Here is a 12,944-nt window from a genome sequence, read left to right on the forward strand (position 1 = left end):
AATCGAGATAGCTCCACTAACTGTGGCTATGATCGGCATCAGCACTGTACCAAGGAAAGAGACTTCTTCAGTCTCGTGCAGGTGGCACAGGTATGGCTGGGGGTGGTAATGAGCTAGGGGGCCTGTAATCCACAAGTCAATGCTGTCCAGCAGAGATGGTCAAAGGAGGGGACCTGCCCTGGATCATCCCAGAAGGAAAGGACAGCAATGAGGCTGTGCCATGCTGTTTGTCCCTAGTCCTGTCTTCTGTCTCTCTCACCCCATTTTTATTTATAGGAAGAGGCACAGGTGGGCGACAGTCACCAGGGAGCCACTGGGGAGACCACGTGATAAGCATATGGTCTCATAGTTTTCTCTGTCTCTTGCCTGATTTGGAGCTGTTGCTGAGCACAGCTTGTTCCTGGGAATTCTGAGCTGGGTGTGTGGTTGTGGAGCCCACCTCACTGTCTGTGTTGGTGGTATGTCTGGCTGGGGCCATGTCTGAACAGAGATGGATGCAGATGCGAGGAGGGAAGAGCCAGGAACACAAACCTGAGGGAGGACAGAGGATTTAATTGCATCCTGAAGTCATTCATGTATTCCTTTCATTGATCTTCATCAGGCAACTCTGTGATGTGCAGGGCTGAGCTGGATTCAAGGACATTGGGGTCACCCAGCAGCTGCTTTTTTGCCATCAAGGGGCACACAACATCATTAAGGACAGAAATAATTCAAGGTTACAAAGTAAAGATGCCGTAATCAACAGCTGCTTAGAATATGCACTCAGAGCAAGGCATGGCGATGCATGTCTGTAATCTCAGCACCCTGGAGGATGAGGCAGGAGGATTACAAATTCAAGGGCTACATACTGTGTCTCCAAAAGACAAGACAAATGAAAGATAGTGTATGGGAGAAATTGTGAAGTAGCCAGTGTAGAAACTGCAAACGCTGGTGGAGAAACCAGCAAAAAACAGGACACAATGTCAGGGTTCAGGAATTAGAGACACTGGAGTGGCTCAAGGAATTAGAGACACTAGAGTACCTGCCTAGCAAGGGTGAGGCTCTGAGTTCAAACTCCAGTAGCACCAAAAAAATTTTAAAAAACAAAAGGAATTAGAGACAGTGACCCCATCTTGAGTTGAAAATCTCAGGGTAAAGATGTCAGCTCCTCTCCAACTTAAACACCTTGAATATAGTATCTGTCAAAATTATGATGGGGGTCTTCCCAGCAAGTGCAAGACCTTGAGTTCAACTCAAAGTACTGCCAAAAAATTTGTGAATGTGGAAAAGACAATTAGGACAAAATACTACAGAAAGGCAACTTAAAAAAATTCTGATGGGATTTGGAGGCAAAAATTTGACAAAATTCTTTAATTCACCTGAAAAAAATAAATGACTGGGATTTGGCTCTGTGTGTGTGTGTATGTGTGTATGTTGCTGGGGATTAAATTCAGGGACTTCTGAATGCTAGGCAAGCATTGTACCACTGAGCTACACCCCCAGCCCAAGAATTAAAAAAAAAAAAGAGTACCAATGTCAGGGGTGTCTACCATCTGGCACTAAAAAATATTCCAGAACTATGATTGCCAATGGCATATGGTACTCTCCTGAGAAGAGACAGGTGGACCTCAGAACAGAATAGTTCTGGACACAGATCCACATGAGTTATAGGAAGTTTTTTTTTTTTTTTTTTTTTTGGTGGCAGTGGGGTTTGAACTCAGGGCCTCACGCTTGCTAGGCAGGCACTTTTACCACTTGAGCCACTCCACCAGCCCTTCTTTGTGATGTTTTGTTTTTGTTTTTAAGATAGGGTTTCAAGAATTATTTGCCTGAGCTAGCTTCGAATTGTGATCCTCCTGATCTCTGGCTCCTGAGTACCTACGATTACAGGCATGAGCCACCTGTTAGCAAATATAGAAATTTAAGAGGCATCTCAAGCCAAAAACAAGAAAAAGGCCTCAGAGTGTTTCTGCAGCCTCAGACTTTATCGGGAGTGCACAGAGGCAGAGCCTCTGTTCTTTCTCCGAAGATATTCTTTGGGAGTCTTTCCCTGAAAGAGGTCAATTAAAAGCAATTATCCCTGATTAATGTACCCATAGTGTTCTCATCCACTATCTCATCTGGTCTTCAAGCCTGCAGCATGATATCATACACATTAAAAAAACAAAAAAACAAAGCAGCTGGTGCCGGTGGCTCACGCCTGTAATCCTAGCTACTCAGGAGGCAGAGATCAGGAGGATGGCAGTTTGAATCCAGCCCAGGCAAATAGCTCTCAAGATCCTATCTCAAAACAACCCATCACAAAAATAGGGCTGGTGGAGTGGCTCAAGGTGAAGGCCCTGAGTTCAAGCCCCAGTACTGCAAAAAACAAACAAACAAAAACCAAAGCAGTCACTCTATCCCCATGATAAAATTATCCAAACTCACAGTTGCAAATGAGGAGAAGGGAAGTGGAATTCCCCATGAGCTCACTACACACGGATACTTACTTTTCCCCAAACTGAGATCATAATGTGTGTGCAGCTTTGTGACCTGCTGAGTTCACACCACATCATAGTGTTTAAATTCCCTTTGAAAACAATGTCTGATGCTGTGTGTTACACCATGATTTATTTAGCTATTCCCCTAAAGTGGGTTGTTTTCCCAGACAGCTATTATAAACGTTTCCTGGAGGAACTGGCTGGCTTTTAAGTCTCTTTTCTGATGGTTTTCTTGGGCTAGATTCCTACCAGGGGATTCCCAGGTCAAAGGACAGGCCGCGGTCTAGAGCCTTGAAAGATCTGCACATTGCTTTCCAGAAAGATGAGCAGAGACAGGAAGCTCACTGGCCCAGGCTCCCCTACCTTCTCAGGCACCAGCATTATTTTTAGTGTTTTCACTTTGGCAATTTGCGAAGCTGGCTGTGTGCCAGTGCCAATGCTAAGCGTTATGTAATGTCATCCTCATACCCCACTGGGAGGGGTCATCCATTTTGCAGACGGAGGAAACAGCTGAAAGGACTCTCCTGTCCCCCAGGGTCTCCAAGCTTGAAGGCAGGGGAGACCAGATTCGACCTTGGACTTCAACGCAGTCATCCTAACCAGGGTGCCCACGTGCTTCCACCTGGCTGGCAGCTGGGCGATCTTGACGTTCCCCTTCTCTCTGCCTTGTACCTGGGGTCTCGCCAGAGTGCGTTTTTCAATCCGCTGATTTGATGCTGTCGCTTGGGGTTTCTACCCACTTCCTAGAGCCCCCGTCCTTCAGGGATGAAGCCCATTATCTCCCTAGCCCAGCGTTCAAAGTCACCTTCCAGAGTGCATTTCCAACCATGGGCGCGGACGTCCCTCCAGCCCGGGTCCCCACCCCCCGCACTGAGCCGCTGTCGCGCCTTAGGTCCCAGCAGGACTGACCCAGGTCGTTAGACACCTCGGTGCCGCCGCGGGCTGCGGTAGAACCTGTCCATAGCCCGGGACAGCGCTTGTCACCTGACTGCTGTGATTCGTGACGCCGTCTGACTGCCACCTTCCGCCTCGGGTCTGCTGTCTCTAGCGCCACCATGCGCCCTACTGGTGCTGTGAGCGCAAAGCGAGCAGATCGCCCAGGGCGGCGACGACTTCAAGCCACAGGCAAGGGAAAAGGAACTGCTACTTAGTAACCAAGGATTGTTGGCGCGGCCGGGGTGGGGTCAAAGTGGTCATTAAGGGGGTTCTTGTGGGCAGGACCTTTTTAGGGGCAGGTAAGGGGGCAAGGCCGTTTTTATAACGCCTCACAGCCTCCCGGGCCAAGTCTGAAAAGCAGACACTTTCTATCTGGCTCCTTTCATCTCCTTCTAGGACAAACTCCAGCGGGTCTCTGCGACCTTGGCCGCCCTCTCGCAGGTCTAGGTCGTCGAATGTGCAGCGGCCGGCTGCACGACGCCCCCTCCCATTCCAGCCCCGCGCGGGCTCGGGATCGCGGGACAGTGGCGGCCTCAGCGAGGTCGGTTGGGGACTGTCCTCCCGTAAGTCCCTTTCCATGTCCCCGCCAGACGACAGACTCCTCTGGGCGACAGATGGCCCTGGGACTCAAAACCACCCTTTCCCAATGCCGAGGACTCGGGATGGAGGGTCTACCCTGTCCAGCGCCTTCTCTCACCCGGGGGTCGCGCCGGCAGCTGCCCCGCCACCAGGTGAGCGGCCGCCGCGGCCGCAGCGTGACCCGTGCGCGTGGCGGGTTCTAGGGGCGCGGGGGGCCGCACCGCGACCTCCAGTCCTCCAGAGGGCGCTGTCCGCGCCCGGCCCGCAGACGGGCCTTCCGAGTGTCCAGGCCCCAGCCGAGTCTCGGGGAGCCCCGGAGCCCGCGAGCCAGAGCCACTCGGCCCGCGCGTGGCAGGCGCACCGCCCGCCCTTCCCCTGCGGCGACGCGATTACTGAGGGGTGCGGGGGTGCGGGAGGGAGGCTGCGCGGTGCTCCGCCGCGAAAGCTACGCAGGGAGGCGAGGTGCGGGGATGGGGGCGGGGGAGGGTGGACTGCAGGGTCAGTAGCAACTTGCATGGGGGCTGCAGACTTCGCGGGGGGGGGTGGGCGGGGTCACGAGATCGGATGGGTCAGCTTGGCTGTTTCTGCGGAGGAAAAGGGGTGCGGGGGGGGTGAGGTTAGTGTGGGAAGAAGCTTTGCCCCCCCCAGGGTTCACGGAGGACAGTCTAGGGGCAGGTGCTGATGTTATTGACATGATACAGACACAAGGGAGGGGTTGGCAGGATCAAAAAGGGGCGTGAGTGGGGAGGGGCTGGTGTCAGGAAGTGATAGGCGCGGAGAAGGGCTTGAAGGTGTAGGGATGGGGAGGTGTACTTGGGATGCAAGGAAGACCCTGCCAGAGTTGTAGAGTTTGGGGATTTGAATGCGGGACGGTGGACAGGATTTGGGGAAAATGAGCAGGACAGGGGTTGAATCCTGCTCTTCGCAGAATTGGTGGCCATGGGGAAGACCAGGGTGCAAGTGTGTCCTGCTCTTGGCAGGGCTGGGAGTGTAGCTGTGCAGCTCAGCTGACAGTATTTGTGGCTGAGGGTTGGGGTGGGCGGTCTTGGAGGGGAAGCAAGCTGGACTGACCAGGTTTCGTTCCGCAGCCACCATGTTCAACCAGCAGCAGCAGCAGCAGCTCCAACAACAGCAGCTCCAGCAGCAGCAACTGCTTCAGCTCCAGCAGCTGCTCCAGCAGTCTCCACCCCAGGCCCCGCTGCCCATGGTTGTGAGCCGGTGAGTTCCCCACTTGGGGGGGGGGTGTGGCTCCAGACCGACGCTCGGGCCCATGTCTTGGAGCCCGCACCCCAGTCCTTTGGTCTAGGGGTGTCTTTGTTGGAGCCTTGAAGCTCATCACCTCCCACCCAGAGGGGACCCTCCATCTGGGTCGGAGGGAAGTGAGGGGTCTGGAGGATGAGGATTTGGCTTTCCCAATAACTGTCCAACGCTCCCTCACAACACACAGGGGCCTCCCCCAGCAGCCACCGCAGCAGCAGCCTCTGAATCTCCAAGGCACCCCCGCGGCCTCCCTCCTCAATGGCTCCATGCTACAAAGGGCTTTGCTTCTGCAGCAGTTACAAGGTACCATCACTTCAGGCGCAGGGTGGCCCATGTCCATGCCAGCTCCCAGCAGCCCCATGCCCTTGTCTCACCCAATCCACACAGTGGTCCTGAGAACACCCTGATGTACAGGACACTGGGGATCCAGGAGGTAAAACTCCTTCACAGGCTCGATTGAATGCACGTGTGCCCTTGGCCATGGCCTGCAGCACTCAGCACACCCACTCATGTATCATTAGATGTTTGACATGTGATGAAGCCCAGAAGGGAAGTAATTTGCTCTGGCATCAGCACTGGCCTGATTAAAGCAAAGCCTGGGCCTCCTCACTACCAGCGTGTCTGATGCATGTCTGGAGTGTTAAGCCTGTGTCCTTGCCTCAGTTTCCCCATGTGGAGAGTGGTCTCAGGTCTTCCTTCCGAAATGCTGTTCCTGAGTCTACTGAGAAGTCCTAAGGGAAGATGCATGTATAATTTATCCCATCTTCCAAATGAGAAAACTGAGACCCAGAGAGGGATCACAGATCCAAGGTCACTCAGCAGGTAGGAGTTGGTTAGATAACCATCACTCTTCAGCCCAGCCGGGACCACATGAGCTTGGAAAACTACAATGTAGATGTGTGTGTGTTTCTTTCCTATTTAAAAAAAAAAAAAAAAGCACAGGTTATTTTTGCTTTTTTTTGCTAGAATTTGAATCCAGATTATTTTTAATAGCTGTTTAATATCTCACTGGAGGGATGTACCCTTGCTTGCTGGTGGAAATCTCAGTTGTTTAGCTGGGCTTTATTCTTTTGTTTTCTTTTTTTTTTTTTGCTTTTTGCTACTTTAAATATAAATAACATTGGGGTGAATCTAATGTATGAGACTGTTTTCTTAAAATAGATTCCCAAAGGGGATTGGCTGAGTCAGAGGGGACTGGATGTTTTATGGCTTTTGATAAGTATTGCGAAATTGCTTTCCTAAAGGACTGGACCAGTTTGCAATGCCACCAGCCACGTATGACAGTGCCGGTCTCACCATGCCCACGGCAGCATTGGGTATTATGAGCTTTTTAAAAATATATATATATATGTAAATGTATTTGTGCATATAATTTACTAAGTTGGTTTACAAAAAAAAAGCTGTGTCATTAATGTTTTAATTTACATTTCCTGGAGTGCTCGTGAACATTTTCATATTTATCTGTGAAACATTTGTGTTTCTTTTTTGTAACTTGTCCATGTCCTTTGTCCATTTTTCTTTGGGGGGGTGTTCCATCTTTTGTCTTATTGTTTTAGGAGCAGGTTGGCTGTCTGCACTTATGTGTATGTTTTATTTGTTGTAAGTTAACGTTAACTGAGCACTTACTATGTACCAGGCACACAAAAATATCTCATTCAATCCTCATAAAATGTGAGGCAAGCACTATTGTTATTCTCATTTTTTCCCCCTTTGACGGTCCTGGGGTTTGAACTCAGAGCCTTGCACTTGCAAAGCAGGTGCTCTACCACTTGAGCCACACCTCCAGTCCATCCCCCCCAGTCCTTTTCGCTTTAGTTATTTTTTAGATAGGGTCTTGAATTCTTGCCTGGGCTGGCCTTGGAGTAAGATCTTATTACTGCTGTCTCTCAGGTAGCTGGGACCACTAAGCCAGAGCCACTGCACCCAACTTGTTAGCTACAGTTCATAGATGCAGAAACTGAGGCTCAGAAGGGGGAATTGATTTGCTCAAGGTCATAGAACTTGTACTGTAGAGGCTACATTTGAACTGAGCTCTCACAGCACACCTGACCCCTGCCTTTAACCTCTGTGTTTCCTGTCCTAGCATCGGGGCAAGAATTTCAACTCTTTCATGCTTCCTTGGTGTGCAGAGCTGAGTCAGAGGAGGTGTAGCAGAAAGTAGATAAGGAAATTATATGACTGGCTCTAGGACAGTGGTGACAAAGAGGTCTGGGAAGGCCTAGAGGAGAGACACCTATTATAGAGGTTGCAGGATGTGTGGAAGTTGGGACAGCATGAGCAAAGGCCCAGAGGCAGGATGTTTGAAGGACTACACAGGGACATGTGCCTGCCATGTAGTGTGTGGGGAGAATGGCAAGAAGTAGGGTGGGGGACTGGGCAGGGTCAGACCTCACACTGGGAGTCACAGGCTTTGTCCTGGGTTGTGGAAGTGTTTTCACAAGAGGAGTGCTGAGGTCAGAATGTGTTTTCAGAAAGATTCCTGTTTGCTGCCACCCTGTGCAAGAGCTGAGGTTAAAATTTGGGCAAGGGATGAGGTGGCTTTGAAGGGGTGGGGAAAGGAATGGAGAGAGGAAGCCAGGTTGGGAAGTGGTGTAGGAATAGAGTTAGTAGAATCTGGTGATGGCTTAGATGGGGGTCGGGTAAGGAGGCATCAGGAGGACTGGCTAGGGCCTGTGGGTAGACATTGGTGTCTCTCAGAGACTGTATCACCAGTAGAGGTAATAATGTCTGCCTTGATGTCTGGTGACTATCACTTTCCCATGCTCAACACAGCGCCTGGTGCAGAGTAGGCCTTTGATGGAGAGAAGCTGGCTGATTCTCTCCACGGGCCCTGTGCCCACTCTGTCACATACCTAAGGAGTATCCTGAGATGGGAAGGTCCCCTTGAAAGTTATCTTTGATGTCTCCATAATGCTTTGGGAGACCAATGCCCACCCCTAGCCTCTACTCCCATCCATGGTGTGACCCTTCTTCTCTCCTCTCCTTGCCTGCAGGAAGCCTCCGAGGCTACAACATGGCAGCCCCTAGCCTGGCAGCCCCCAGCCTTACACCACCCCAGCTGGGCCCTCCAAATCTGCAGCAGTTCTTCCCCCAGGCCACTCGCCAGTCCCTGCTGGGCCCTCCTCCTGTGGGGGTCCCTATGAACCCCTCCCAGCTCAACCTGTCTGGGCGGAACTCCCAGAAACAAACCCGGATCCCCTCTTCCACCACTCCTAATCGCAAGGTAAGTGGTGCCTGGGGTAAGCAGGTGGCGGTGGGAATGGGCAAGGGGACAGCTGAGTGTGAGCTCTGCCCTCTCAGGCTTCTCCTAGGCTTTGGGCAGGTCACACTCCCTCCTTCTGCCTCATTTGTAATGTGGGCATGGAGGGTGGACTTGTCTAGCATCCCCAAAACTTCAAATATTCTTGTGTTCCCAACATGGTCTTTGCCATGCTCAAATACCAGTGGAAATAAAATATGAGCCTTTGTATATGATTTGAAATCTTCTGGTAACCACATGAAAAAGAGAAAAAAACATGAAAAAAAAAAAAACCACAAAAACTATTGTGGAATAGTTCACAAGACCCCAGCTCCAAAATAACCACAGCAAAATGGGCTTGGAGGTGTGTCTCAAGTGGTAGAGCGCCTGCTTTGCAATTATGAAGTCCTGAGTTCAAACCCCAGCCCCACCAAAAAAAGAAAACTAGGTGAAACTAATTTTACTAGTATAGTTTATTTAATCCAGCATATCAAAGATTTGTTTCAGTCTGTGATCACTATAAAAAATGATTGAGGTATTTTACACCCTCTATTCATTTAGAGACCAAGTCTTGCTACATTGCCCAAACTGGCTTCTAACTCCTGGGCTCAAGTGATCTTCCTGCCTCAACCTCCCTAAGGAGCTAGGACTGCAGGCACATGACACTATGCCCTATTTAACAATTTTTTTTTTTTTTAATATGGTACTGGGGTTTGAACTCAGGGCCTACACCTTAAGCCACTCCACCAGCCCTCTTTTGTGAATGGTTATTTTGAGATAGAGTCTCCCAAACAATTTGCCCAGGTTGGCTTCGGATCACGATCCTCCTCATCTCTGCCTCCTGAGTAGCTAGGATTACAGGTGTGAGCCACTGTCGCCAGGCCCAGTGTGTATCTTATACTTACATCTCAGTTGAAACATTTCAGTGCTCCCCTGAGGAGGGCAGAGGGGGTGACTTAAGTGGTGGTACACTTGTGGAGGTGCTGGCCTCAATCCCCAGTACTACAAAACAAAAAAAAATGTCTTTATTTTTAAAGGAAACATTATAGCATTGCCCCCAGGTTTAAAAACTATCTGAATTAATTGCCACGCACAAAAGAAAAAGAAAAGAAGCCGGGTGAAACAAGTTGTCAAATCCTAAATCCTACACTGTTGCTATTTAAAGGCTTGAGCTGCAGGTCCGGCTCTTTATATGGGCAGGTGTTCACCCTTGCCTACCAATACCCAGAAAACTCAGAGACTCACAAAGGAAACTGCCTCCTCCCCAGGCTCGCCTGTCCCCGGGCATCCTGGCATCTCTGCTCACATGCTCCATTCCTGAGTTCATGCTGTGACACGTGCAACACCCCCTACCTACTTGTTTTAGGATAGCCTACTTCTGAGGCAGCGCATTTCTCTCCAGAGAGGGGTCCTGTCTCTGTTTTTCTTTTCTTTTTCCTTCCTCCATTTGTTTGTTTGGCAGTATTGGGGTTTGAACTCAGGGCCTTGAGCTTGTTAGGCAGGCCCTCTGCCACTTGAGCCACACCTCCAGTCCTTTTTGCTTTTAGATATTTTTCAAGTAGGGTCAGGATTTTTCAAAAAGTGTCTTGATTTTATGCCTAGGTGGCCTGGACCGCTATCCTATTTACACTTCCTGCATAGCTAGGATGGCAGGTGTGTGGCCCGCTTTTATTGGTGGAGATAGGGTCTCACAACCTTTTTTTTTTTTTTTTTAACTCAGCTGGTCTCAAACCTCAATCCTCTTGATCTCTGCCTCCCAAGTAGCTAGTATTAACAGGGTGAGCTACTGCATCTGGCCTGCCCCTATTTTACATCTTGGAAAACTGCAGCTCAGAGATGGGTGGGTGAGGCAAGTTCAGAGCCCCGGTCCCCTAACTCAAGTCATGCAGGGCACAAGCTAGGTAGCTTCTGAGGGTCCTAGAGTCCTTATGTGAGGTCCAGATTGCATTCCGCACTCAGTACTGATGTCTCAGAAGAGGGAGGCTCCAGATGGCTCCCGGGGCTTCCCAGGGTGTTCGGGAACTGGCTGAGACTTGCATTAATTGGGGAAACATCTGTCAGGCCCTGCTGATGTGGCAAATGGCCTGCCCCTCCTGTGGGTCTTGGAGGGGTATGTAAGAGATATTAAAGCAAGTAATGTTCCAATCAATTAATTAAGACTGGAAAATGTCACCAAAACTAAGCTGCAGTCCTCTGGGGGCCTAAACTAGGGGTCTGGACCTAGTCTGGTGTCAGGAGGGCTCCTGCAAGAAATGGCTTTGAGGCCATGTGAGGTGATGGCCTGGTGGCAGGAACAGGCTGGGGCTTGACCAGAGAGAGGGCCAGCATGAATGTGCCGAGAGGGTAAGGGAGAGCAGAGACGCTGGAGGGGTTCAGGAGGGGGCTGAGGGGGACAGAGGCCAGGTTGTGCCTGGTATGGTTGAGAGGGGAGGGCAGAAGACACAGGAGGGGTTAAGTCTGAAAGAGACAAGAGGGTGGTGAGGTTTGCATTTTAAAGACAACTTGTGAAGAAGTGGCTGGAGAAGACAGGAGGCAGCAGTGGGCCAGAAGGCAGCTTTGGCTTTGTGTCTTCCCAGCCTGGGTTTATTTAGCAGTCAGACAGCTAGATGGGACACACCTCCCTGCCCCACCAACTCCTGGGGTGTTTCAGATCATCCCTCACTTCTTTTTTTGCGATATGGGGCTTGAACTCAGGGCCTACACCTTGAGCCACTCCACCAGACCTTTTTTCGTTTTTTCGAGATAGGGCCTCGTGAACTATTTGCCCGGGCTGGCTTCGAACTGTGATACTCCTCTCTGCCTCCTGAGTAGCTAGGATTATAGGCGTGAGCCCTGGCTCCAAGCTGTCCCTCACTTCTGGGGCCAGGTGCACTAGAAATCCCCAGGGCTCCTTCAGCCCCTGGGGACAGTAACAGCAGTTCTTGGGCAAGGGGGTGTTTGTGAGGGTGGGCGGTAGATGTCAAAAATGGTTTCTGAAAGGAAGTAGGATTCTTCTTCCCAGACGGTGCCTGTAGAAGACAGGGCAGACCCCCCAGAGGGGTCTGAGGAAGCCGCAGAGCCCCAAACGGACACATCTGAAGGTGAGGGAGGGGGAGGCTGCTGCTCTTCAGAGGGGATGTGGCTTGGGGTCAGCAGGGCTCTCCGTGGGGGTGAGCTGGGTGGTCTCTGGGAGCTAGTCCTACCTAGTGTCCGTGCTCCTCATCCGCCCCCATTGCAGACGAGCCCTCACCTGTTTGCCCAGATGACAGCGTGAGCGAGAAACACACCCTGACACCTGAGCCTGAGCCATGTGAGGAGTCCGAGCCACCAGCCAAGAGGTCAAAAACGTAAGTGCAGCCCACAGGTCAAGCTTATCTCTGCACCAGCCTGGGGCGGCTCCAGGCAGACTCTGGTGGCTCAGCCATCTGGAGGCCAGGTTGGAGGTTCATTCCTGGGACCTCACAGGATGAGCAGAGGGCAGGCAGGTTTATAGGGCTAATTGGATGTATGTTGCAAGTTGCTTGGGGGAAATCAATGCTCCCCCAATTTATTTAGGTGAAACTGAGGCACAGAAAGGCACAGTGTTTGCCACATCCCCCAGCACAAGTGGTACAGCTAGGATTGCATACTGGAACTTGGCCTTTCTTGGGACTCCTGGGGCCTTTTGGGAGATATGACTTTGATCATCTTTGGACCCTTCATAGCTCAGAGGAGCCCACCGAGAAGGGGACTCCAGGGCAGCTACAGGCCAAGGTTCAGCCACAGGCCCGGATGACAGTACCGAAGCAGACACAGACCCCAGAGCTGCTACCTGAGCCCCTGGAAGCCCAAGTGCTGCCACGTTTCCAGCCACAGGTTCTGCAGATCCAGGCCCAGGCGCAGCCACAGTCTCAGCCACCAAGGCCTCCAGCGGAGACACAGGTGCAGCCAAAGCTGCAGAAGCAGGCACAAACCCAGACCTCTCCAGAGCACTCAGTGCCACAGGAGATGCAGGCGCAGCCCCAGGTACAAGCACAGCCCCCACGGCAGGTGCAGCTGCAGGAGGCAGAGACGCAGAAGCAGGTGCAGCTGAAGGCCCATTTACAGCCCTCAAGGCGGGAGCAGCCACCCCCACAGCTGCAGAAGCAGGCTCAGACTCAAACAGATCCACAGGTACACGCCCAAACACAACTACAGGAGCGGCCTTCAGGGCAGGTGCCACTGCCGCCACCAGAGCAAACCCAGAGCCAGCCTCAGAGCCAGCCGCAGGGGTCTGTCCCCACAGCAGAGCAAGCACTGGTTCCGGCTCATGCCACCGTACTGGAGATGCCACCTAGCATGGCAGCAGCTGGGGGAGGTGAGTGAGTGTTGGCTCCCTGCTGGTCATATAGTAGGACAGCTCTCTCCAGACCCTTTTTTGCTCCCCTGGCACTGCCCAACCTTAATCGGGTGCTTCCAGGGCTGAGGGCTGAGCCTGGAGCCCAGGTCTGGGGCTGTCTCCACTAGGGACTTCA

At 51.6% G+C, this 12,944-nt stretch overlaps 1 protein-coding gene across 13 annotated transcripts in view; it reads left to right on the forward strand.

Moving 5' to 3' along the window:
* Positions 1–12,944, forward strand: part of Ciz1 (CDKN1A interacting zinc finger protein 1) — a 29,471-nt gene that overhangs the window by 5,860 nt on the left and 10,667 nt on the right. For 3 of the 13 annotated variants that reach the window (XM_074053115.1, XM_074053114.1, XM_074053116.1), the window contains 7 exons: positions 5,063–5,192; positions 5,422–5,537; positions 6,479–6,550; positions 8,228–8,457; positions 11,459–11,552; positions 11,690–11,798; positions 12,156–12,787. In XM_074053115.1, the coding sequence (XP_073909216.1) occupies positions 5,063–5,192; positions 5,422–5,537; positions 6,479–6,550; positions 8,228–8,457; positions 11,459–11,552; positions 11,690–11,798; positions 12,156–12,787 (1,383 nt within the window). The other 10 variants (XM_074053111.1, XM_074053110.1, XM_020164291.2 and 7 more) reach the window with 10 other exon arrangements.

Source organism: Castor canadensis, chromosome 13 (genome assembly GCF_047511655.1).
Source record: "Castor canadensis chromosome 13, mCasCan1.hap1v2, whole genome shotgun sequence".
NCBI classification, from domain to species: Eukaryota; Metazoa; Chordata; class Mammalia; order Rodentia; family Castoridae; genus Castor; species Castor canadensis.